The sequence below is a fragment of the Triturus cristatus genome, chromosome 12, assembly GCF_964204655.1.
Source record: "Triturus cristatus chromosome 12, aTriCri1.1, whole genome shotgun sequence".
NCBI lineage: Eukaryota > Metazoa > Chordata > Amphibia > Caudata > Salamandridae > Triturus > Triturus cristatus.
The window spans coordinates 544250063-544276566 of record NC_140595.1 but is presented as its reverse complement, the minus strand read 5'-3'; the positions used below and the strand labels follow the sequence as shown (position 1 = coordinate 544276566).

General features: G+C 42.5%; 1 protein-coding gene across 2 annotated transcripts in view; it reads right to left on the bottom strand.

Moving 5' to 3' along the window:
- Window positions 1-20201: 20201 nt before the first annotated feature.
- Window positions 20202-26504, bottom strand: part of LOC146776248 (dipeptidase 2-like) — a 369058-nt gene continuing 362755 nt past the window's right edge. The window contains exon 11 of one of the 2 annotated variants that reach the window (XM_085636820.1): window positions 20202-20855. In XM_085636820.1, coding sequence (XP_085492946.1) covers window positions 20643-20855 — 213 coding nt within the window. In that variant the 3' untranslated portion in view covers window positions 20202-20642. The remainder of the gene's footprint in view (window positions 20856-26504) is intronic. The other variant, XM_085636819.1, reaches the window with a different exon arrangement.

The following is a 26504-nucleotide window of genomic DNA, read 5'->3' as shown; positions in this document are numbered from 1 at the left end:
ATAATGTACCAACAAGTACTACAGTGGTTTACTAAGAGTAATACAGATTGAGAGACCTTTAAAGTCATTTCAAATTCCCCCACTACCTGTTGTGTTAACCCCAACAGTGATACCGCAGGGTGTTACTATTTCACTTTGAATGTTGCAGTACAAATACCACAAATTGCAATTGCGTAGACAGTGCCTAGACTCATTGTGATTGCCCTAATAAATATTGTCCCAAATCAAGAAGCTGTTTAAGGAGTAACTACATCAGGGTTTATCCCAACTTCTCATAATTCACAGATTATTGCATGGAACCGCCCCAAGCAGTTCAAGCATTGAGAGATGGGGAAGACTTGTCTTTACGATCCCAATAGCACAGGGAGAAACAAATGTATTTGAAGACAGGATTTTTCCACCTTGGTTTTAGGAAGCTGCAGGTTTTAATAACAGTGAGCACAGAGCAACAAGTTAACCCAGAACCTAAAAGAGAGAACTAAATATTTCACATTTTAAAAGTTCAACTAAAAGAAATTATTAAGGGATATTCCAATTTGGAACACTTGAATCTGGATCAAGAAAAAAGGTTTAGTTTACCTGTGTAAAGAAATTTCAAGGCGGGCAGCAATTATACATAGGTTGACTGAGTTGTCCTGAAAGTATGAGGTTGATTTTTCCACAAGCTTCCCTTTACAGGGAAGTTACAGGGTTCAATTAGATGATGAGGCAAGTGATATAATTTGTTCTTCTGGAATGTGGTTACACATCACAGAATTAACAAAATGCATTGGTAAGTGGAGTGATTTTGAAATGTTTGAAAATAAATAGGCAAGAAAGCATGAGAAGAGAAACCACCACACACAGTTGGAGAAAATAATAAACAGGATGAGAGAACAACTTCATCTTATCCATTGAGAGAAATAGCAGGAGGAGTGTATGTTCATGTACTATGGAGCAAAGGTGATCTTGCAGCATTTACAAATTATTTTCCAAAGATGAGAGACAAGCCTGTGCAGTGTTACACACATGTAGATCAATTTATGATAATTTCAAGGGTTTTGTGGATTGATTTGTAAACATTCTTTGATATTGTACTATTGAGTGATTTGTGGGCTGAATGTAAGATTGTTATACAATGGCGCATGAAGAGGCAACAAAAGTGGCAGGAAAGCACTAATGCACTATCTCCTGTAGTTATGGCTAAATATGAAGCAGTGATTACTTTCTTGAAGGGGAAAAAGCCTTCAAATGATCTTGATTGGATACAAATTAAATGAACTACCCAAGAGTTGGTACACGATTACTTTGAATGGTTACTTCAGGTGTTTCAACAACACAGTGGGAGAGAATATCCCAAAAAGAGTGATATGGAATTCTTTGTATCTCAGTTTGTAACGAGGTTGAGACCAGAGATCAGTGTGCATATACAGCAGAGTGTGATCTGTTGGCATAATAAATCTCTTGATGAGATTCTGACTTAAGCAAAATATTGCAGTGATGAACAAGAAATGAAACAGAAAAAGCTGAAGGAGGAATTTATGTTGGTCCAGACAAAGTTTGCTCAGAGATGTTTTCAGAATCCTTCTATTGCAGGAAACCAAGGAGGCATGCAATGTGTTGTTCTGCAAGCAGGCGTACAGGGCACTCACGGAGGGCTTGGTATTCCACAAGGTAGAGGTGTTCCGATTGATCCAGGTTCTGGTATGGATGCTGCACCGTTGACGTAAATGACTCTTTGCCACCTTTATAACCGAGACGGATATTGGAAGCGGGAGTCTAGGTTTAATCCTGATGCCGCATATGTAAATGTACAGATGCAGAGAGAAGTGCAGATGCAAAGTATGCCAGAACAACAAATGCAGATGGCTCCACAAAATATGGGATATCCAAGATTTAATTTAAACCAGATGCAAAAGGCAAACTTTAACCCTTTCCAAAATCAAGATCTGGTCCAACAATGCCATGTTTTTTAGATTTACAGTTTTAGCTCCAACAACTCTCAATGACAGTGCCTGAGGGTGGAGATAGATAAAGTGCTTGGTGTAGTTTTAAAGGTAGACCAGAGAGGTCCATTCGGAGAAGGTAAGGTGAATGCTTACCCCGTTTAATTTTAAGGCCCGGGCGGTAAATTCCGTTCTGCTTGTGGAATTTGGGTAATTTCGCGTTCCGCGGAGAACGTGGACTAGCCCAAAATTCTGCATCCACGGCTTCGCGGAATTTTTTGCTTGTTCGTGCTCTCAAAATGCATGTTCGCGAGATATTTTACCCAGAGTACGCAAACATCGTTTGCGAACAGGAAAAAAGTATCGCGAGCAAACACTTCCACGTGTTCGCGGAATTTGTGTGCTCATGGAGATTTTTTTGCGTTTTGCAGAGCTTTGCGTGGAACAACTATGCAAATTACGCCCACCCCTAATAATTTTCTGATTGATACCTGTGCTACCAGATCGACTGTGAAAACAGCTGAAGTGCATCTCTGTAACAAAGATCCAAGTTGTGGGAGTTTCAAATTAACCAGTTTCAGAGAGAGTTCCAGTGAAAATAGGTTCATTTGAGGAAAGTCACCAATGTGTTGTTTGTGACTCAAGCCCTGTAAACCTAGAAGGAAAGATTTACTGTGCAAGTTAAATTGCACAATTGACTATACACTGGATGGTGCGGAAGTTCAGACTCATTATGAGGACGTAGAATATATGGCCCAACAAGAAACTGCTGTAAGATTTCTTCCAGTAATGGCAACTGAAGAATTATCCTCAAAGAAATAGTAAACCCAGAAGTAGGGAATTTCACAGGAAAATGTCTGATTAATAAAAGGTTTTGAGCCAGTTTGAGTCACATTAAAGAGAGATGCAATATATCCAAGAACACCCCCATTCAATTTGACACCAGGGACAGTTGCAGGAATCATACCCGTAACTGAAGATATGATGAGCAAAGGAGTTCTTGGGGAAATGATTGGGGGTCCATGTAACTCTCTGATCGGGAGTTTATAGACATACAATGGGAAGTACAGAATAGTGCAGGATCTTACAAATATTAACAGCATAGTTGTTACATTTTGTCTGGTGGTACTGACTCCAGCCTCCATACTTTTTTAAATGTTGTGCACTGCAGAATGGTTTACTGTCATTGATCTTTGACAGTTTTTTTCTCAGTCCCATTACATGAGGATAGTCAGTACCTATTCCTATTTGTCTTTCAGCAGGGTGTTTCCGCATGGTATACATACTCATCCATTTTCAATGTGCAATATATTGAGGATCTACTTGTGGAATCAGAAATGTGAGTTGCTTGTAAGCATGATACAGTTGCACTTCAGAACCTTTTTGCTAAGAATGGATACAAGGTGTCTCCAGGTAAACTGCAATTCTGTCAAAAAGAAATTCAATATCTGGGACACATAATTGAAAAAGTAGCTAGAAAGGTATCAACAGAGAGAGTGTAAGCAATTCTTCAGATGAATCCAAATCGAACTTAAAGAGAAGTCAGGATGATTTTGGGAATGGTTGGCAACTGTAAACAGTGGATACTGAAATTTCCCTAGTGGCTAAGCTTTTACTGATGTGTCTGATCCTCATCCATGGAACAACGATTGCTTGAAAGCCATCCTAGTGCTGAAAGAATGTATGTGTTGTGCCCTGGCACTAGGAATGCCAGATTACAGAAATGATTTTACATTATTTTGTAGTGAGAAGGAATGCTTCACACTCTGTGCTTACTAAAATGTATAGGAATGCTCAAAGGCTAGTGACATTAGAAATTGGGTACAAGTAAGAAATTTGTTGGAAGTTCTCCAGTTGCCTGCAGAAGTTGTTAAATGTACAGCCCTTAAAAATGGTAACAGTTACATTGTCATGGGAAATGGATATGCTGATTCAGTTGCATAGTATTGTGCCCTGATGGCCTTCACATTTAATTAAACGTTTGCATGTGAGTTTGAAAAAGACACTTCCTTTTCTTTGTTGATAAAAGTAATAGGTACTTGGGATGAACTGAAGAGAGTACAAGAAAATGTTTTAGAAGCACAACAACAAAGTTAGATTAGAGCAGGTTGTAAGAAAAATGCAAATTACATATGGTTGTCAGCTGATGGGAGACCAGTTTTACCGGATAGTCTGCTGTTTCCAATGGCACAATACTTCCATGGTTACACACATTTAGGGAGGGATGGCATGACATGTCTCTTTGGACAGAAGTGGTTTAAATCTAGGTTCAGGATGCTTGCAGATGAAGTGTGTTATCGGTGTGTGATATGTTAACAAATCAATGCAGATAAAAGGGCACACATTACACTAAGTCACATTGGGAGATCAAGTGATCCTTCCAACAGAATGCAAATGGACTTTGAGATGCCTGTCTGCAACAGACTGAGTTGTCCTGGTCATAGTATGCATCTACTCAAGATGGTTGAAGCCTACAGAAACTGAAGAAATGACACTCACTGTAGCAAAACTGTTATTGCAAGAATTAATACCCGGGCACAGAATGCTGGCTTCTCTAGAATTCTGATAGAGGGACCCCATTTAACAATGAGGTGCTGATGATGATGATTTGCACAGCATTACAGATTGAGCAGAGACTGAGCTGCAATGATAGACCTGAGGCTTCAGGTATAGACTAGCAACTTAATGGGACTATCAAGTCTCTACTAACTGAAGTGTGTCTTTCAACATCACTGAAATAGCCAGATGTTTTACCTTTCGTGCTGATGAGTATTCAAAACTGGTCTTGAAACTCTCATGGGGCGTGCTATAAGATTACCTGCTATCCCTGCAAATGCACTTGCGAAAATCACAGAAGATATGATACTCGATTACTGCAAAGGATTGGCTGAGGTGGTACGTTCTATTTCTTACCAGGTTGCAGCTGCCACTAAAAATCCATATCAAGAATGGTGCCAATCCTGTTGATTGGGTTGTGATTAAGAAGCATGGATACATGTTTGGAACCGAGATGGAAAGGCCCCTTCCAGGTCATTTTTGTTGACCAACACAACTGTTAAATGCGCTTGAATTTCAAATTGGATGCATGCATCGCACACCATGAAAGTGAGAAATCCAGAAGAAGAAATGGTGCCCTTTAAACCTGAATGAAAAGCATTGGGGACTACACCACCACCAGCCCTGAGGCCACAAAGAATAGTAATATGATCACAACGGCAGTAACAAGAAGAAAGGTATGAAGAGCTGCAGATTGCAACACCAATTCAAGTGTCTGTTGTCTCACAAAGTGGCATTAAAATCTCTAACAAAGGGGAAGAAGAGACAGACTCTCAAGCTGAAGATGTTACTGAGACAGTGTCAGTACAGCCAAAGGATTCAGATGAAGAAATAAGCACTGAAATAAGAAGATTTACCCTTAGAGTTGAATGGCCACAGCACAGCAATCGAGGAGGACTGATTCCATTGACTCTTCCCGAGGAGACCGAGACAAGTGATGAAAGTGATACAGAGGGAAACCAACAAAAACTGATAAGATCTAAAAGAGCAAGAGTGCCTTGTTGAAGGTATTCAGCCCCTGAGTGGTTTTACTATGAGGACAAAGTACTAAATGTCACATTGGATGAACTGTGTGATGTGAAATCTAAACTATTTGAACCTCCAAGGCATCGCAACTGTGAACCTCAAACATCCTTGATGAAGCTACTTGATAAAATAGAACTTTGAGAATACGGAGAGATATTAAAACACCTAAAAGTTTGTTTGAAAGGTAGAGGCATTAAGAGATTGAAACCAAGTAATCATTTTTTTTAAAGAAAATGTACTGAGCCCAAGGTAGCAGTAGAAGAGTATGGATAACATTTTAGAAGAACATTGAATAGGGTTAAGGTTGTCTATACATAGATTGCTTTGCTGAAAAACTGTTCATAAAAGCTAATCACAATAAGAAGCTACTTACAGAATGATGTGTTGAACGCTTGAGGATCTAGACAAACGTGTTGCCTCAGAAATAAGTGCAAAAGTATTGTGTGTTCAATATTTGTAATATCAGTAACAATGATAACAATAGTGTTAGTAGGGCTTTACTCAACACCTAAGAAACACATTAGGTCTACAAACATAACTAGCAGACAAACATACATGAATGATGAATAGCAATTGAAAGTCTCTCTTACAAGTTACAAGGAGAAAGATTACTCAATGTTTATTCCAGGTTAGTGCAGGATTGATTCAATAGATGATCGGAGTGCCCTTTGATCAGAACTCAAATGTTAAATTAAGATCGTGTGATGGTTAAGATAACCAACCTTCAGAGGGGGGGAATTGAAGATGCTTTTAGTAATTTACAAAAATAAATCATATTTGCAGAATTAGCCTGCAGCTTATACTTAAATGACTTGACATTTAAATCTGCAAAATACAGCACAAAGACCTACTCAATAATGTAGGCTTCAAAACCTGCTTTAAGCAGCTTGCTAATACATGGTTTGAAGAAAATGTGCACAAAATGTTTGAAAGGCTGACCTCTCCTTAACCTTGTGTTTTAGAAGACACATTGCTTGAAACTCTGTGAACTATTTCACTTAACTTAAAAAGGAATGCTGTAGTCATGAAAAAATAATTTGTGAAAAAAAGCTTCACCCAATTTACAGCATGTGACAGAAATTGACCTCTTCTTTGGAATACTTTTCTTACTGATAGCATGTAGAAAATGTTTACCTTAGGTATATTTTGTTCTCACAGAAAACCATTCATAAATTGAACTAACCATTGTTTTACTTGCTGAGAAAGAAGAAAACAAACATATTAAAAAGCATTGTCTTTTAACATCTTGTGTTTAAATGAATGTATTTCTTGTTTAACAATTTATTTTCTTGCAGCTGCTGTAGTGGTTTCACACAGATTATTTAGTTAAAATACATTTTGCTATATTAGAAGGTTAAGAAATGTAGACAAATCATGGGAAAGGAAGACTCAAACTAGAAATGTCCCACATGAAGTTAGATTTATTAAGAAAAATTGCAAATGTGGAGATAAATCCTGATTGGACGAATGAAGACATGTGATAACCAGAGGAAAGTATTTGCTCCTAGAAGAATACTGAGTTTTCATTGGCTGAAGATGAAAGAAAAATCAGCATGTATTGCAATAATGATTTATGGTGTCTTATAAAAGCGCCAGTTCCTAGTGTAGTTTCAAAGCCCTTTTGGTACTATATCAGACCCATAGTCTGCACTTTACCTCTTGCTGATTTGCACGTCCTTCTGCCAATGCCTATTTACACTATGCTGTTTTGATATTCTACAGAATCTTTTGAACTTCTCTTTATGGGAAGTTCTGCAGTTATTGATTATTGATTTTGAGCTTCATGCGCTAGTCTCACTCTTGCCTCTCACTTTTGAATTCTTCAAGGACTCCGACTGACATCATTTTCGCCCCATTCTTAAAATAGGGATTCTTTCCTTTATGGAACGCACTGAATGCATTATTTTGACATGATCTGCTCTAACTCTATAGTCAAATTGATATTTGACTAATGAATAAAGAATCTGAATTTACAAAACATTTAATTAGAAAATAAAACCCTCCAAAACTACTTACAACTCTGAATATTGACTGAAATTAAAAATAGTGTTCTAATTGTGATTTTTGTGACTATAGCTGCTTCCATCTCAGAAAACAACGTCAAAGGGAAGGTGGGATTTGTCTACCAAAGAAAGAGAAACATTTCTCATAAGGACATCCTTTCAGGAATGCAAATAAAAAGTCTAAGAAATTGGGTTATTCGGTGAGGGGGGTGTGAAACCCTTCTCAAGTAGTAAACACAATTCTTTTTAGGATGAAGTCTTAAGCAAACCTAAAGTAGTAACCACAATTCTTCTCAGAATGAAGTCACAAGCAAACCCTAAATTAACCTCTGCTGAACACTCAGGTAGCTTGGCACAGAACAGTCAGGCTTAACTCTGAGCCAACCGGTAAATGATTTGTTTAATACTTCAAACGGTAACACAGTGAAAACACACCACAAGAGGAGTCCACTCTAGATTTAGAAAACTAGAGTAATTTTTTTATAAATTAAATAAGACCAAAACGACAAATCTAATCAGTAGGTATTCAAATTTAAAGTTTTTTTGTGAAAATTGCGCCAAAAGGCATAAAGCGAAACTGTGGCTATCTGGCCGTGCTAGACCAGGTCAAAGTCACAAGTTCAGGCTGACCATGATGGAGCACAGGCTGGCTACAGCGACCCAGTCAGGCCCATTGAAGATAGTACCTTAAATCATGATTTGCAGAGCGTTGCAAGGATTGACTTTGAAGATACATTATGGAGCTGAAGTGATGCGTCTGTTCCGAGATGTGGCGAAGCTGCTGTGTAAGGTCCTATGGCACAGTCAAGGACCCCATTAATGAGGGCTTTTGATACAATGTCTGGCGTTGGGGATGTGTTGGGCAGTTGGGGCGATGTGCCAGATCCCAGGAGCTGCGGTACAGAGTCCTTCATCATTGTTGATGATTCCTTCAATGAGAGATTAGAGCCTGCCATGAGGATGCGTCACACAGCGGTGGTTCTGTTGATGTGACTATCTGCTATAAGGGTCTTTGTGTTGTTTCCAATCAACCCAGCAGCAGCAATGTGTCCATTCTGCTCTGGGTTGTGCCACGCAGCAGAAGAGATGCGTCGGTTACACTGGATCCACAGAACCTGGCCTAGTACCTTAGGCCCACTTCAAAGGGCCAAGTACTAAGGTGGCACCACTTGGCAGGGTAGGTCCTTCTCACCCAGGCAAGAGGGCAGCAGGTCAGCAAAGCAAGGCAGAAGTGCAGCAAGGCAGCAGTCCCGGAAGGCAGTAGCCCAGCAGTGCAGCAGTCCAGCATAGTGGCAGTCCTTCAGCTGTACAGCAGTCTTTTTTCCTGACAGAGTATCTACAGGTCCAGAGGTGCACTGAAGGTCGATTCCCTGTAGGAAGGTGGATCACCAACAGTTTGGGATTTTCATCCCTCATTTGCATAAGCTGTCTGAGGGGTCTGTGGTCTTTCTGAACCTGGAAGAGGGTCCTAAACATGTATGGTCTCCACTTCTTCAGTGTCCAGACCACAGTGAAGGCCTCACTTTCAATAAAACTTCACCTCTATTCCCTCTGGGCTGCTTTTTTGATGTCCGCTCTGTTAATAGGGCAACAGTGGTCCCATATCCATTAACATATCTCCTACAGTATCCTGTGAGTCCTCCCCTCAATCCCGGTTTTGGGGGATTACCAGACCAGGATAGTTTCAATTGTGGTCTGAAGGAAGCTGCACATTGCTCCCTACCACCATGTAGCCCAGACACAACACAGACTCTGCACTATTTGGTATTTACTATCCTTGATAGTTACACCTGCCTGTTGCTGGGCTTGAAGCACCTTCTGGGGGTCATCCAATTGTTCTTCCTAGTTGGAGGTGTTGAAAGATATTTTGTTGAGATAGGAGAACAGAAGGCCTCCTTCCCAACCAGGTCCATGTTGAATAATCCCTGAAAGGTGGTGGCAGGGGCATTCTCTAAGCCAAAGGGCATCACCCTAAACTGTACGTGGCTCTCTGAGGATGAGAAGACAGACCTCTTTTACCCCTTCAGTTAGAGCAATCTGCCAGTACTCGGATGTCAAGCCAAAGGTACTCAAACTTGGCAGAACCCAGCATGTCAATGAGCTTATAGGTTGTGTGGTAGTCTTCATGAAGGTATTGAGTCCCCTGCAGTCCACACAGAACCTACGTTCTGCATTTGTGCCCCTGTGGGACAGCCTTGAGTACCAGCACCAGAGGGCAGGACCAGAGACTGGTCGAGGGCTCAATCACCTCTAATGCCAGAATATTAGAGACCTCTTCCTTCATACAGGCCCTCACTTTGTCTGACAGCCTATAAATCTTGATTTTAACAGGCGGATTGTCTCCAGTGTCAATGTAATGGATGCGCAGGTGTGTGCGTCCAGGGGTGAGGGAGATCAGAGAGGAAAACTACCCCAGCAGCTGGTGAGTCTCTCTGCCGTTCTGGGGGTGAGTGTAGGGGAGAAGATGACTCCCTCCACTGACCCATCATGCTCTTGGGCAGTCAGGAGGTCAAGTAGAGACTCTCTTTCCTCTTCTACCCCTTCATCTGTCACCTGGAACATGCTGACTTCAGACTTCTTAAAGTGTGGTTTGAGGCGGTTCTCATGGTCACCCTTAAGGGGTTTCTAGGGTTCTGGAGATCCACCAGGTAGGCAGACTGCCCTTTCTGCTCCTATACATCATATAGACCTGTCCAGTGATCCTGTGAAGGTCTGGGTTCCACAAGCTCCATAACCCACACCTTCTGGTCAGCTTGAAACCCTACCAGTGTGGCTTTCTGTTCATTCCAGAGATTCATAACTTCCTAAGTGGTCTCCGATTGCTTTTCACCTTATTCCAGAAGCGATGCATTTGGTTGCGAAGGGCCAGCATGTACCTGACCACATCCTGAGAGGGTTTCCTGTGAGCTTGCTCCTACCCATCTCTGACATGGCTAAGAGGTCCCCTAACTGGGTAGCCATAGAGGAGTTAGAAGGGGCTGAACACAAACCACCTATGAGGCTCCTTCCTGTAGGCAAAGAGAAGGCGTGGAAGGAGGATGTCCCAATGAAGCCTCATGGGCTCAGGTAGGCTCATTATCATGCCTTTTAGGGTCTTGTTGAATCTCTCCACAAAACCAGTTGTTTGGGGGAACTAAGGTGTGGAGAACTCACCCCACATGGACTTCATGTATGTTGGCATGAAGTTACTGCCTCCATCAGACACTACCTTTTTGGGGAATGCTACATGGGTAAAAATCCCCAGCGGGGTCCGGGCCACAGCAGGTTTAGTCACTAACTTCGGAGGGAAGGCCTCTGGGTAGCGAGTGGCATGGTCCACCAAGATCAGGGTAAACCTGTTGCCTATAGCGGTCTTGAAATCCAAGGGTCCAGCAATGCTGATGCCCACCTTCTCAAATGTAGTACCAATGATAGGTAATGGGGTCAAAGGAGCCTTGAGTTTTTCCCCTAACTTGTCACTGGTCTGACAGGTGGGACAGGACCTACAGAATGCACTGAGGCTATCTTCATCTGGTGATAATAGAAGTTGGCAAAAAACCTGTCAAATGTCTTGTCTTGACCAAAATGTCCTGCTGAGGAATGTCCTGAACCAACCCCAGTAGGAGGTTTCCCTGTGCCCATTGCTCCCAATTTAACTGTCAGCTACCTGGGCCATTGTTTCAGGCTCCATATGATTGACTCACTTCTCTGGCAGCCATGGACCATGTGGTGATACAGACTCATTCAGGCAATTCCAACATCGACATGTGTGACCTGAGCTCTACCCCCCTCCAGATACTGTGTTCCAGGTCATTGCCCAACAGACACTACATGCATGGCAGGGCTCACAACTACTTTTAGAGAACCTGAACCCCCCCACTCCAAGGGAACCAGAGCCACCAGATGAGTCGCACGGTTGTCTGCGACAACTACTTGGTGGAATGTGTTAGGGAGGACTTGCTCTAAGGACACAAGCCGACACATTATCCTTATTCCCCAGGGACACTAGTTCACCTCTGTCTGCTCCCCACCACTAACTTGGACCACCTCCTTCTCAAGCGCTGTACTCGTCAAACCAGGTATCAACACACCAGCAGGGGGTTCTTATGACACTTGGTGTCTCCCTTGGAGTGCCCATACTGTGCATTAGGGGGGGGGGAACCTTCCTGTCTATCAAAAAAAATACCTTCTAGTATTCTAGTTCAGACTAGGACGGGTTACGCCCTTTTGGAAGTCCCCCCCCCACCCCCACAGATGCCTTTTGGACACTCGGGTGCTGACCCAGAGGTCCCTCTCCTCCGCAAGCTTCATGGGGCCAGACAGGTTACTGCCCAATAGGTGCTGGTGCAGCTCAGAACAACAAATATTGTGCATGTGCTCCACGAGAATCAAGATCTATAGCCCATCGTAATCATTGACCCAGTCCTTCAGTGCCTTGCTGGAGTAGTCCATTGAATCCACCCAGGACTGATTTGGTAGCTTGTGATTGTCCCTGAACCTCTGGCGATACTTTTCAGGGGTCAACCCAAATTTAGATAAAAGGATGGCTTTCATGGGGGTGTACCAGGTTTTGTTATCTACTTCTAGGGCCAGAAGAGTTTCCCTCCAAACTGGAAGCATATGCTTCCACAGACACCCCCAGTGCTCCTCTGGGATTTTGTGTACTTTCAGGGTCACCTCATGAACTGAAATACATTTATCAATGTCATCTCCCACCATATAACTGGGTATCAGGTCTTTGGGTATACGGACCTTCCTGTCCTCTTTCACTAGCTAAATGCTCCAAAGCAAGTTTCTCCTCCTCTTGAGCTTATTTTCCTCAAGTGGCAGTCGTTTCTTCTTTTTTAATTTAGTATCTACTGCTGGAATTCCCTCTCTGCCTTCATGTCCGCCAGCTCTACTGGGGACAGGCCATGCAAGGATACACTGCTTCCTGATCTGACAGGAAGCTCCAAATTCAGGAGAGGTGCCATCTTCCTCCATTGAAGGCTGCATTCAGGGCTTATTTCTGGTCCTAATCCTGCTCATACAGATCATCCTTATCATCCTGCTCCTCTGTGGTCCTAGTCGACTGGTAAACCTTTGTCCAGGCACTCAGAGCTTTCTGCAGATCCAATACTTTGGCGCCCTTCTTAATTTGTAGTCCCTTTTCCTTGCATAACTGTTTCAGCTAAGCCACAGTGTAGCTTTCCAAGTTGGCCGGTTCAAACTCCATTACTGTAGGTATGGTTTCAGTCAGTCCAGTAGTAGGAATGAGTTAGATTTGGAAAAAGAAAAAATATTTGTGTTGTGGTAGTATAACACAAAATTACAGTATGGCATTGCACAAACGCAAGTCAACGTCCTCACCGCCGAACACCAGTGTAAGAAATTGGGTTGCTGGTGTAGTGGGGTGAAACCCTTTTCGAGTAGTAACCACAGTTCTTCTCGGGGTGAAGTCACAGGCAAACCGTAAATTAACCTGTGCTCAACCCTAGGGAAGCTGGGCACAGAGCAGCCAGGCTTAACTCGGACACAATGTGTAAAGTATGTGTGCAACACTTTAAAACCTAACACAGTGAAAACACTCAATGACGGAAGCTCACACCATATTTTAAAAAAAGTAGAGCATTTTTTAATACATAACACAACAAAAAAACATTCAGTGGAACAGAAGATATTCAGTATTAAAAGTTTTAGTGGAAATATTGCCAAAATGTGTTAAGTGGCAACTGTGGATATCCGGTTGCACCGGATGGGGACAAAGTCACAAATTCAGGCTAACTGCTATGGAGTAAGGGCTGGCTATAGGGACCCAGTTAGTCCTGCTGAACAGAGTACCTTACATTTTAGTTTGCGGAGCATTGCAAGGATCCATGTCGAAACTGCATTGCGTAGCCCAATTGATGCGTCAGTTCCAAGATGCAGTGAGGCTGCAGTGTGAGGTCTTCCATAGTCATTAACGATCCCTCTAACAAGGGCTTGCAATGAGGATTCAGATGTCTAGCATGCGTCACACAATTGCATCGGTGTGTCTGTTCCGATGAGCTCTGAGGCTGCGATGCAGAAGCAGGCCTCGTTGTCGAGGCTGCCATCCATGAGAGATGCAAGGGCCTTCACCAAGGATGCATCACACAGCAGTGGTTCTGATGAGATGATGGGCTGCGATGCGATACAGATCTTTGTGATGGTTTCATTACACGGAACAGCAGTGATGCATCATTTCTGCTCTGGGTTTTGCCACGCAGCAACAAAGATGCTTATGTTCCACTCGATCCACATGGCAGGGAGACTCACAGATGGCAGAGTCCAGGTGCAGGTGCAAGGTTGTTGGAAGCCTGTTGTGTTTCTGAGGCTTCAGATCAGGAGGCCAGCCAACTAGCCCTAGGAGTCATTCTGGGGTTTTGAGTACAAGAAATGCATGCCCAGTCCTTCTCACCCATGGAAGAGGGCAGCAGGTCAGCACAGTAAGGCAGTAGTCCAGCAGAGAAGTAGTCCTTCAGTAGCACAGCAGTCCTTCTTCTTGGCAAAGTATTCTCGGGTCCAGAAATGTACTGAAGTTGGTATCTGAGGTCCACTATTCATACCCAGTTGTGCCTTTGAAGTGGGGGAGAAGCTTACAGAGGTTTCCCTTTGAAGTCCTGCCTTTCGTGTCCTGTCTCCAGACTAATCATAGGGTGTATGCAGTCCTTTGTGTGGAGGTTGGACACAGCGTATTCGAGTGCAAGTAGGGCTGTACTCTGCTATGTCCGCCCATCCTGCCAGTAAAAGTCCATCCAGGCACACCAAAGCACTCTATTCTGTGTGGCTGTCTAGGAGGAATACACAAATTCCAACCGTCAGCTACACCTAGTCAATGCGACCCGGGGACAGGCTACAGACACTAAATAGCTTAGACAGGAACATGCCAACTTTCTAAAAGTGGCAATTTCAAACTTTTAGTTTACAACCAGACTTCATTATAAATTAGGATTTTTCATTACAGTTCCAAAGACCCCAACAATTAACTGGTTACTTGTTCCCGTTTCGAAGTTGCAGCTTACTAAAGGTAATGAGGTAACTCCAATGTTTCTCTGTGGGAGAGGTAGGCATTGCAGTACCGAAAAACTAATTTCAGAGTTTTTCACTGCCAGGGCATGTAAAACCTAAAAGTACATTTCATAACTTTTTAATACAATTGCACCCTGCTCTCTGGGCTGACCAGGGCCTACCCTAGAGGTGACATATGTTTTAAGAAGGAAGGTTTGGGTTGGGCCAGACGAGAGGTTTATTTTTCCAGGTCGAAACAGCAGTTTAAAATTGCACACACAGGCTGCAGTGTCAGGCCTGAGACTATACATGTTTAAAGGGATACTTAAGTGGGTGGCACAATCCGTGCTGCTGGCCCAATAGTAGCATTTAATTTACAGGCCCTGGGCACATGAAGTGCCACTTTTTATAGGGACTTAAAAGTAAATTAAATATGCCAACTGAGGTTAAGCCAATCTTACCATGTTTTAAGGAGGGGGCATATGCACTTTAGCACTGTTTAGCAGTGGTAAAGTGTGCAGAGTCTTAAGGGCTGCAAAAAGGAGATTAGACAAAAATGCAGGAGGAGGGCAAAATGTTTGGGGGAAGACCACCCTAAGGTTGACCGGTCTAACACAAAGTAATGGAGATAAGGGTTAATTTTGTCGGAAACCAAGGTGAGCATTCCTTGATGTACACAATAGTTAGGAAAATAACCTTTAACACTCAATTAGTGTTTAAGCCAGTGAATGATCCATGACTTCCGGAATAATGCATTCTACAATGTGAAATGAACCAGTACAGTAGAATGGCTGCCCATTATCCGCCAATTTTTAGGTCAGCCTGATGAGTTTCTAAAAGGGGCTTCAAGTCCACCCATTCCTTACTGTTGATTTGCTTTATCGTTACTCTTGTTTCACTTCTTTTCATTGGTTAGCGGAAGCTGGTTTCATTTTGCGATCTTGCTACAGACATCTTTAGAGGATTCGGGTTTCACCTTTGATTTGACATATATAGCAAAGTACTGTAGGGAATCTGCTATGGGTGCTTTACTACTCTTTTCCCTTGTTTTCTAAAGTAAATGCATGCTCCACCATGTCTGTTTCGACAATTCTTTTCCTCAGCTGGCTCCAAGCAGGCATCCGCAGTGGTTAACTTAAAATATATTTCACCCCTTGTGGCCCCATTAGCCCTGGTGAAGCTTGCAGAATGAGTTCCACACATCCCAAAGGCAAAGCTGGGATGTGAGGATGTGGAATTGTCTACATCCTCATGCGTCAGTGCTTGCTATCCCTCCTGCTGCCTCACAGTGCTTGTTTTCGGTCCTTGTGCCACCCCCCCCCACCAACAAAAAAACGCTATGACGCAGCCACCACAGCTGCCTCCTACCACTTTTTTCGATAACTTTTACGTATGTTACACAGCAGTCACACTGTGTAACATAGCTAAAAACATTGACACAGTCAATAGCTCTTGTAGGTGAGAGGGAATGGATTTGCCAATGTTTGTTTTTCAGTGTTCTCCAAAACACTAAAAAACCTACACTAACCGCATCTGGAAGTCACTATTTCCCAGTTAGAATTTTATCATCTTTTACACTCCCTGATTGCAGTTAAGAACAAGACAACCCCGACGACATCAACTGACCTTCTAGAAAGCATGAACAATATCGGCCTCAACAACTTGTCACTGACTCACCCACATTGCAGGGCACATGCTCTATCCCATTTTTACATCCCGCAACAGAGTCAAGTACAACCATGTATCACAGTTCACTTGGACCGACCACTACAGCGTCCACATCACCTTCTCAGGATCTACTAACACTGGCACCACACCCCCAGCTCAACACACAGAAACTGGAAAAAGGTATCAGAAGACCAGTGGAACAACGCTCTGAACTCCCAATTCCCAGACATGTCACCCGAACCAAAATAGGCTGCTAAGAACTTCTCCCACTGGATCATGGAATTTGGCAATACAATTGCCCCAGCCAAGTCAGCCAAACCCAAAGTACTGGTTAGAAGAGCCAGCTGGCTGTCTGTGGAGCTGAAATCCTCCAAATGCAGCTGCTGGCAACTAGAAAGGAAGTGGCATACTAGCAAAAAGACCGACAGCCATACTACCTTCAAACAGCAGGCAACCAGTGCCACCACCTCCTGAGAGAAACAAAGACTCACTCTCTAATAGACCACATAGAAGCCAGCACAAACTACAGCAAGGAGCTATTGATCACTGTGAAGGAGTTCTCCAACCTTGTGGCAACCAGGATATACATCACCCACTCCCAAGAACTGTATGACACTCTGGCAGACTTCTTCCATGACCAGATCTTAGCCATCTATGAGAACTTCAAACCCCCACTGCTGACAGCATCAGCCTACTTGCTCCTATAAACACAAACCACAAACACCTGCTCACCTATTGGGACCCTCTCACATCTCAAGCCATAATCTCCATCATGAACTCCATACACTCTGGAGCACCCACAGACCCATGTCCCCACCACATCTTAAACCATGTAGCAAGACAATTGGTGACCAGCTCGAGAAAGTCTTGAACACCTCCATCATCATGGCCTTCTTCCCTGAGGACTGGAATCACGCTGAAGCGAGGCCCCTCTTGAATTAACGTCTGCTGACCCAGCAGATCTGAAGATCTACCAGCCCATCTCGCTGCCTCCCATTCTGTCAAAGGTTCTCGAAAAGAAAATCAACCAGCAACTCCCCAAACACTTGGGACACCACAACCTCCTGGACCCCTCTCAATTCATATTCCGAGCCAACCACAGCACCAAGACAACCCTGATAGCAGCCACCGATTTCATTAGGGACCTCCTAGACTGCAGCAAAACAGCAGCCCTTATCCTCCTGGACCTATCAGCCACCTTCAGCACTGTCTCCCACCTGATCATGATCAGCACTCCGCACCAATTTGGAACCAGGAACACACCCACAAATGGATTGCCTCATAGCTCACTGGAAAAACCCAGGGAATCTGTCTTCTACCATTCACCTCCGAACCCAAGGAGGCCATCTGTAGCATTTCACAAGGATCGCCTCTCAGCCCCACCCTCTTCAACAGGTACATGACCCTCTGACCAACACAGTCCGATCCCACAGACTCACCCTCTCACTGTCACAAGACTACTTCACCACCAGAACCAACTTCCAAAGATGTATGATGAACATCGCCAACAGGATGAAGGGCAAGACTGAAGATATCGATGGGAACAACACCTCGCCATGGAACAACATTTGGTGGCCTGCTGACCTTAGCCCTTCCCCGGCCCCCACAGATCACACCCACAAACACTGCATCATCTTGGACAGCAAGTTATCTATGCAGAAACAGGTAAAAGCAGTCTTGTCTGTCTGCTTCCACAACCTATGCGTGCTCTGTAAGATCTTGAGGTGGCTCCCAATTGACCCCAGAAGGACAGTCACTCAAGCCTTCATCACCTACTGGCTGGACTACTGTAATACTCTAAATAGGAATCACTGCAAGCCTTCTGAAGAGATTACAGACTATTAGATGCAGTGGCAAGACTCATGCTTGACCTTCTCAGATGGACTCTGTATCAGTCTGCACCTCAAGAAGCTTCACTGGCTCCTGATCCAGAAGAGATGGCAGTTCAAGATGCTGACCTACACATACAAAGCCCTGCACGATAAAGGACCAGCATACATCAATAAACTAATATGCTTCCAAACAGCCAGAAATCTGTGATCCGTCTCCCTTTTTATTGCAGACATCCCCCTGGATCCGCCCAATCAACAGCAGAGGACACTCTTACCCTGCTCCTCAGGAACGCTGCATCGCTCCGGGAATTCAGAAAAGGACTCGCGACATGGTTGTTCAAATGAAAAGAGCACCACAAAGCAGCTAGCAACTCCAGTGCCTTGAGACTCTCACTGGTGATTTGCTGCTTTTTATAAATCCTGATGGATTGATTGGTGGACCCTTATTACGAATGATGTGGTGCCTGAGCCAATATTTATTGGACCCGATAAAATCTGACACCACTTGTATGGAATTTATTGGGTCTGATAAATAACTTCCACTTACCAGTTCTGTCTCATGAAAATAGGAACTGAAAAGAAATGCTGAATTAGGTGGTCAGCACACCAAAATCTGCTTGTCCAGGTAATTGGTGTGCTTGTTTCCCTGATAGGTTTGATGTAAAAGCTGTGAGAGTGTGGCATTAGCTGGCAGGCTTCTCAATGGGATTTGTGTGGTAACCTGAGTTACCACACATATCGCAAATATCCCAGCCACTCCTAATTAGCGCAATAAGGTTTTTGTAGGCATTAAAATAAATTCTCATAAAGTTTTATCGGAAGGTGTAGCAATAGAAACCCATTCATTTATTATAATCATGTGGTTAGGTTACCAAATTTGTGGCAAAAACAACACATTAGATCTAAAATTGTTTATTGAAGCATTTCTACGTTGGGGTGTATAGCATTACAGCAGAGACACATGAAACCTCTATTAGCTTAATAATCACATTTAAAGGTGTTGTAGATTCTGGAGTGTACATCTTGGAAATAAAGTGGACAGGAGACATTCGATATTTAAATTCTTAATTTGGTGGTTAATAATTTGGAAGTAGGTGGGTCAGTAGATAAGGCTTGTCATACATTATGAATCTCTGTAAAAATTAAGTTAGCGTCAGTGGGAAAGGATGGGATATGTCAATCCTCAGGACATGGAAGGCTGAAAGATCTGAATCTGAATGTGCACGGCAGATCAGAAGTTAGTTGCTAGTTTACTTTTGGCCAGGCAGTTGCATATCAAGAGGGTTGTGGGTGAGTTATTTTCTGAGTGCTCCCATGTGTGATATTGTAAACTGTTTAAATAAAGCCTAGCATGTTGTTGAGATCCATCCAACTTTGTCATTAGTAGGAAGCAGAGTTTTGTCTAGGTAGCTTAAGGAGAGTTTCAATTGGCAAGAGGATGTAGCCTCACGGCTAGAGCGGTCGACCTCGAAGCTGGGGAACCGGGTTCGAGTCTCGGCAACGATGCTCAACATCCTGTGATTCTGGGCAAATCACTTAATCTCCTCCTGCCTAACAAAAACAAATGTGTCCATTTGTAACAAAACTCATGTAAAGCGCTCTGATACCCAATGTCTCGGGTCTAGTTTGCGCTATATAAAACTCTAAAACAAATTATGAATTAGAGGACCTTGTCCAGTAGCAGGAACGCAATGTGAGAAGGGCCAAACCACTGCATTCATCAAGTTTGCTCATGACTAAAGCATTTATTAAGCTTTTTACTGTCCATAAGGAATGTGGGTTGTGCATATATTTACTATTTAGTAGCTTGTTGCAGCGGATGGGTCTGAGAATTTTAACTGACCCAAAAATAGACATACATACACTTTTGTATAAGTTGTATTTTTAGCAACGTGGACATAGTCTATGCCTATTGCACAACCAATGGAACAACTTAGCTCGTTTTTGGTTTCCAGATGATTGTTCGCTAAAGTCGATTAATCTTCTAACTTTCACAATTTTTAAGAATTTTGCTAGAGAAATTGAGGCTTGTTTTAGATGGATGGGCGCACCTGCAACTAGTTTCTACTATTTGGCCATCATTCGAAAAACACAAGAAACTGAGTCACAGAATAAGCCCTGTGCTTTAAGCAGGCTAACTGCCCGATTACTCAAATTTAGTGGATCCCAATCGCTTTAGTCCATTTCCCATGAATGACAAATACTTTTAGAGACCGATATACACCTGTTTATTCTCTCTTCTTGTATGTAATTGTTCAGTTTCATTTTCTTGCAGGGTTGCTTTATTTTTGTCCTTAGATTGTTTGCATTACCATTTTTATCATGCAAGAACCCACTTTTTATCTTTGGACCACCACAGAAAATCAGCAGCTTTATTTTCAAATGATACTATTAGTGCAAATGTTGTGGACATGAACCAGGCAAGCTTGCCTCCACCTTTTGAGGTAGATGAAACCATGGTAGAACTTACCACGAGAGATCTACTGGAAAGCATTGCAATCAACATTTTCGAAAGAGTATATGTACATTTATAATTCAATTCAATCTAAATGTGCAATGATGTACAGTGGTATGTTTATTGATGTGTAATAATAACTTGAATGTGAAAAAATCAAATTGTAGATACTTCCGAATTGTGCACTCATTCATCGTAGTGTCATTCGTTGCAAACATATACATGTGACCATGGTGAAAATCGTTATGACAGAAGGCGCATCCCTTTCTTGAGAGTTTTTTCCTGATATATTATGTTTCTTGTTTGCTAGGACAATTTTTGCAAAATTCAAACGACATGGATTATCCACTTCATTAATTGCGATTTCTGACTCGTCTGGCTTCAAGTTGCTGTTGTCTCTGACCTGTAGATAGACAAAACAAATCATACACGAGAAAGACCATACTCCCTGCAGATAGAGTATATTGCAGCATACAGATTTTTAGACATTCATTTATATTCTTACATGCTTGCTTAGACAGTATTAACAATCCTAAAAACTGTGGTTTTTCCTGGAAAACACTGAATAGACATTTTAGCGCATTCATTTCCCGGGTCATTGTTAATCATCAATAGCCGTCTACAGCATTATCGGGAATTATGTAGGTCACAAAAATTAAAGTTTTCTTTTAAAGTTGTTGTCTTGGGTGTGCAACATAAATCCTAATAGGTAGTTAATCACTATTACCATCTCCATCACTTCAGGTCCCTTTCATAATTAGTTTTCCCTATCAAAATAGCAGTCAACCAGTGAAAGATGTAGGAGTAGATGAGTTGATGGCAAGATACAATCTCTGAAAAGTAGCGTGAAGCATTACTGAGTCAGAGGCTACTATGTTGGCTACTTGATGCAGGAATTGAAGTCTGTTTGCTCTGCACAAGTTAAAATTAGGAAATAAAAAAAAAAAGAAAAAATTAAAAGAAGTCCTGGTTACTATATGGGGGGTGGGGGGGGGTGAAAATATGGTAGTAGACATAGTAAAATGTGCATATCCTTTTGGAGGACTTTCATTGTATGATTGTAATTAGCCATATGACCTTAAATATGTACCCAGCGGGCTTGTGTACTAAGCCCACTACCAAGCATGGGGCCACTGCAATTCTTGCCAAGCTATTATGTCGCAGACATAGAAAAAGTAATATGTAGAGAGACGACTTGGGAAATTGAATCAGAAGGCAGCAGAATATTGGTTATTAAATACAATGTCTCCATAGCCTCTGCTAAGCAATTCGTCTGATAGAATTAGCATTGAGGGTTGCTAGATAAAAGGGATCTGATGTGAAGGAACTGATGGTCTAAAAAAAAGCTATATGTTGAATAGGAAGAAAGCAGAAATATTGAGAAAAAAACACAGTTCACTTGGTGTGCCTATCACTGTTTACCTACCTAGGAAGCAGATAAAGCCTCACTGTTTTCGTCTGCGTCTATGGCAGCCATGCATTCAGACTGAAATGTTACTCTAGCACTATTACTGGTAAACTGTTTCTAGAAAGACTTCAGGCTATGGCTATTCATTGTCCAAAGATGAAGTTTTACAATGGCTGCAGGCTGAGTGCTTTGCAGACCTCCTGTCCATGACTAATGCTAAAACATACAATTATCTCAAAATCACAACGGCAACCTTCTTCGCACTGCAGTTCTTTTGTTCCAAGTTAGCTCTTGGCTTGTCTTCCCACTGAGATCACATGAATAGACTGCTGGTCTCTATGAAGGAACATTTCTGGAGGTGCCCACTGCTTTCGCTGAGTATCCCAAGAACAGTGTCCTTAGACTGGAGCATTTATAGATCTAATAGAAACCCCTAACCACCCCTAGATGAGAGGGGGAAAGTGTACACTGGTCTGATCTAAGCCCATCTGGGAGAATAACAAGAGTGAAAATTAAAACACAGTACCTACCATAGGCTAATGGAGACACAGCATGGAGCAAAGTGCAGTACACGTGCAACCAACACTTGTCACACCATTTTCTTTTTACTACACTGGCATCGAACCTTTCCAAGAGACAAGATGAAGCATAGCTCCAGCTCCCTTGGAAGAAGCTAGTACAGGTGAAAAGACTGCCTAGTATCTTCCTGGGGAATTAGATCAGTACAAGTTATAAAATACATTTCTCCATTGAAGTCTTTCTAAAGAAATGGTCACAGATTAAATTGTTATTCGCAAGTAAATCTTGCATCAACCCAATTATTTGGTCACCGGTATTTCACATATTTTCTGGGAATTTTTTGTTAAGTTCTGGTAGAAGTGTTGTGAGAATTGTGAAACACAATATGTGTAGCTGCTATAGGCACTGTTCATCACTTGAGTTTAGACACTAAATTGAGGTGGTGTTTTGGGTCTCCTCACACAGCAGATGACCCCGAGGTGTAATATATGTAAAACTCAAAATTCGCATGAGAATTATGCATATTAGGTGTGTCAGCGAAGAATCTATTCATTGTCCAAAATGAGCCAAGTACTTGGTGATATATTTCCATAAAGTATGTCTATATCTATCGCAGCTTATTTAATCAAGTTCAACAAGAAATTAAAAATAAAGATATTTATTTGATAAATGTAAAAGTTTCAAGTAGACTCAGTCATATGATGAAAGAAACCTATAACAAAAGGCTCCAGTGTTAAAACAGTGTTAAATTGTTGGTGTTAATGGTCAGATGATGCATAATACATAGGTGCTAATATCTGCTGATGCCATTGAAGGAGGAGACCAACTAAAAATAGCTATTGGTGGTTGCTAGTAAGCAGTTCTAGTTAGGACTAGGCCTGGGCATGAAATACTGCTCCGATCGCGGAGTTGGGAGAATTTTTCCTTGTTCAGCAATGTTATGTTGACGAGCGCGAGCAAGGAAAATCTTACTCCAGACCACCTTCCGGTGAGATTTTTCAATGCGGGTGGTCACGGATGACCGCTACCGCTCACTTTGAGAAACCTTCCATTCACGTTGAGGAAGCTGCCACTCGAGTCAAACTTTGACTCGAGTGACAGAAAGAAGCAGCACCCTCTTGCACTACTCATGGTGCAATTTGTGCTGATTTTCCAGCACGGAACAAACACCTGACGAACAGCGTGACCTAACGCACTCCACCGCTTGTGAAACTCCTTGCAGTGCAGTGGAGGTTTTTGGTCCATTCGCGAAGTTCCGCAAACTGCGCCCAGGCCTAGTTCGGACCTAGTTTCCACAGGAACAGCGTAGTTTCTCTTTCATACATCTTTGGTGCAATTTGACAACTCTTCACTAAATCTTCCAAAAAAAAGTTGCACGTTGGGTCTCATTGTGCATGGAAAGTTTTGGGGATCCGTCATGGGGCCTGAGAAAAAGTTGGGGGGTCAAAAACTGTGTGTTGCCCATGTTAATTCCTATAGAAATTGCAGACACGACTACAGCCCAAACCACGGGATGGAATAACATCAGATGTGGCAGAAAGCGAGCTCTTGGTCCAGAAAGAGCACTTCTTGTTATGTGGTGTAAATCAATTCAGTAGTGTTTGAGATATTACTGGAGAAGCAAATTTGTATATCTAGAGATGTGATCCTCCTCGGATCCAAAAATCCACGTACCAACATCAATGCCGTGATTGGCTGACCGCAATATGAGAGGAAAGTTGCGGCTGCCATTTTGTTAATCTAAATCAGTTCCCAGCGGGGAAAATAATGTTGAAAAGTAATAGCAGGGGTCTGGGTAGAGGTACCCTGACCCAATGGGGCTAATGGAGGGGTCTCTGAAGGACCCCTCCTGTGCATGAAATTGTCAAAAAAACATTTTTTTTCATGCGATGACTCGCAGATTCTCCCTGGATGCTCACAGATTTGGGTGGATTCAGGGAGAATCCAGGGACCCACACCCCAATTAAAAAAAACATACTCACAGATCCACACATGTTTTCACACTCACTCACACACCCAAACACACACCCACGCAGCCACTCACACACCCATACAGCAACTCACAAACCCACTCATAGCCCTGAAAAACCACTCACACAACCACTTACACACTAACACACCCATGCAGCCACTCACAGACCCCAACAGCTTTCACATACCCACTCCCACAACCACACATACCCACTCACAGACCCACACATACCCACTCACAGACCCACAAAACCTCTCACACAGCCACTCCACACCCATTCACATACCCACACAGCCAGCCACGGATGCACTCACACATCCACCACACACTCACAAACCCACCATACACTCACCCACCCACCACACACTCACCCACCCACTTGCACACCCACATAACCACTCAGGCTGCATGAACATTATAGTTAGGAAATACCATGAAACAAATCTAGAAATTCACTGAAAAAAACAAAGGAAATTATGGTTACGAAATTAGATTAAAAAGCCTTAGAAATTAACTGCAAAAACTAAATGTCACAGGGGTGTTATAATTAGGTCCATATTTACACTCACAAAAGTAACAATAACTCATGCGCTAAGGTAACTATAACTCACTCTCTCACCATGCACTGCTTCTTACCACACTTATAACATAACTTATGACATTATTGATAATATCACTGCAACATTTACAGTGAAAGTATTGATGAGAAAACTGTGCATGATGGGGGCGTGAGTTAAAGTTACCTTAGGGCATGAGCCATAGTTACTTGAGAACTATAACTGCTGATTTTCGATGGTTTAGTGTGTGTAAAATCTGAACCGAACTATAACGTCCCTGTAAGCTTTGTTTTTTTTGTGTGAACAGTTTGCCTTCTAGATTTCAATACAAATTATGCAATTTGAGATCTCTTCAGGTAATTCCACATCACTTCAGTGGAGACTTTGAGGTAAGGAAACCCATCCTGAAATATGATTCTTGCACTTGTGCTGTAAAGAGGTAAATCTAAAAGTGATAAAAGAGACATCTTGTTCAATTGAATACTTTCGCCATAATGCAGGTCCGTTTTCCTAACCCCTTTTGTCGCAGTATTTGTACCTGATCTATCAATTTTCATGTTAAAGGTACTGTGTTCTCTGTGATCATGGTGATACCGCATGTGCCTATGTGTTTTCCTATCTATAAATGCCAATAAAGAAAGTTAAAAAAAAAAAAAAGGTACTATGTTCTTTGATAATGATGTAATTTAAGACTTTGTAATAAATATACAAACATAGGTCAGTCTACTTCCTCTTTTTGAAAGAATGGAGTTGAGGGGAAAGGTCAATAGACTCATTGATGGAGCTGTTCTTGTGACCTCCATCCTGGAGCTCAATTCTTTCCCCATTGAAGAACCCGGCAGGCAGTTTGATGGCTGCCCAGGGGGCTGTCAATGAAGATTAACTTGATGAGCTCTTGCTGTAGGACTTGTGATTTGCCAAAGTAGCATCCTTGAGGCTTGACCTCATTCTCCAGTGTGAAGCTGGTGTTATTATTGAGATAGTGTCTGATATACATAAGATAATGCTACTGTGGAACACCGATCGTCTCAAAGGAAAAGGAGCTGTATCTAATATGGGCACTCCATACGGACTCGAATCGTAGAGTAAGATTAAGTTAGACTAGGGGAGCCTGTTGCCTCTTCTCAGAAGGGACCCAAACACCTGAAAAGCCGAAAAAACACACAGTGGAAGATGCCACATAGTGGAGCATTGCGAGTGCGCAATCCACACTTATCTGAGGAGGGTTGCCAATAAAACTGAATATTGCAAGATAGCTCACTCTTAACCCATGTGGAGTGTCTGCAAGACTCTTTCACATTTCAAGAAGCCTAGTGTGGTTGAAATTATTGAGCTGTGCTAAAATAGAGAAAAGAAAAGGGATGCAGCTTAGGATACCAGAAATAAATAGTTTTTCAAACTGGCTTTGCATTTCAATAGCACCACATAAGAGAATGTGTTACTAAATGATTCCCAGAACAGTGGGGACATGTCAGTCCTCGTGAAGGGCAGAGCATCTTGATTTCCTCCATGAAGGCAATACACAAAAAACTAGTTAGAGTTTACTAAGACACTGGCATGGAAGCCAACTGGAATGCTTTGGTTTGAGAACTGATA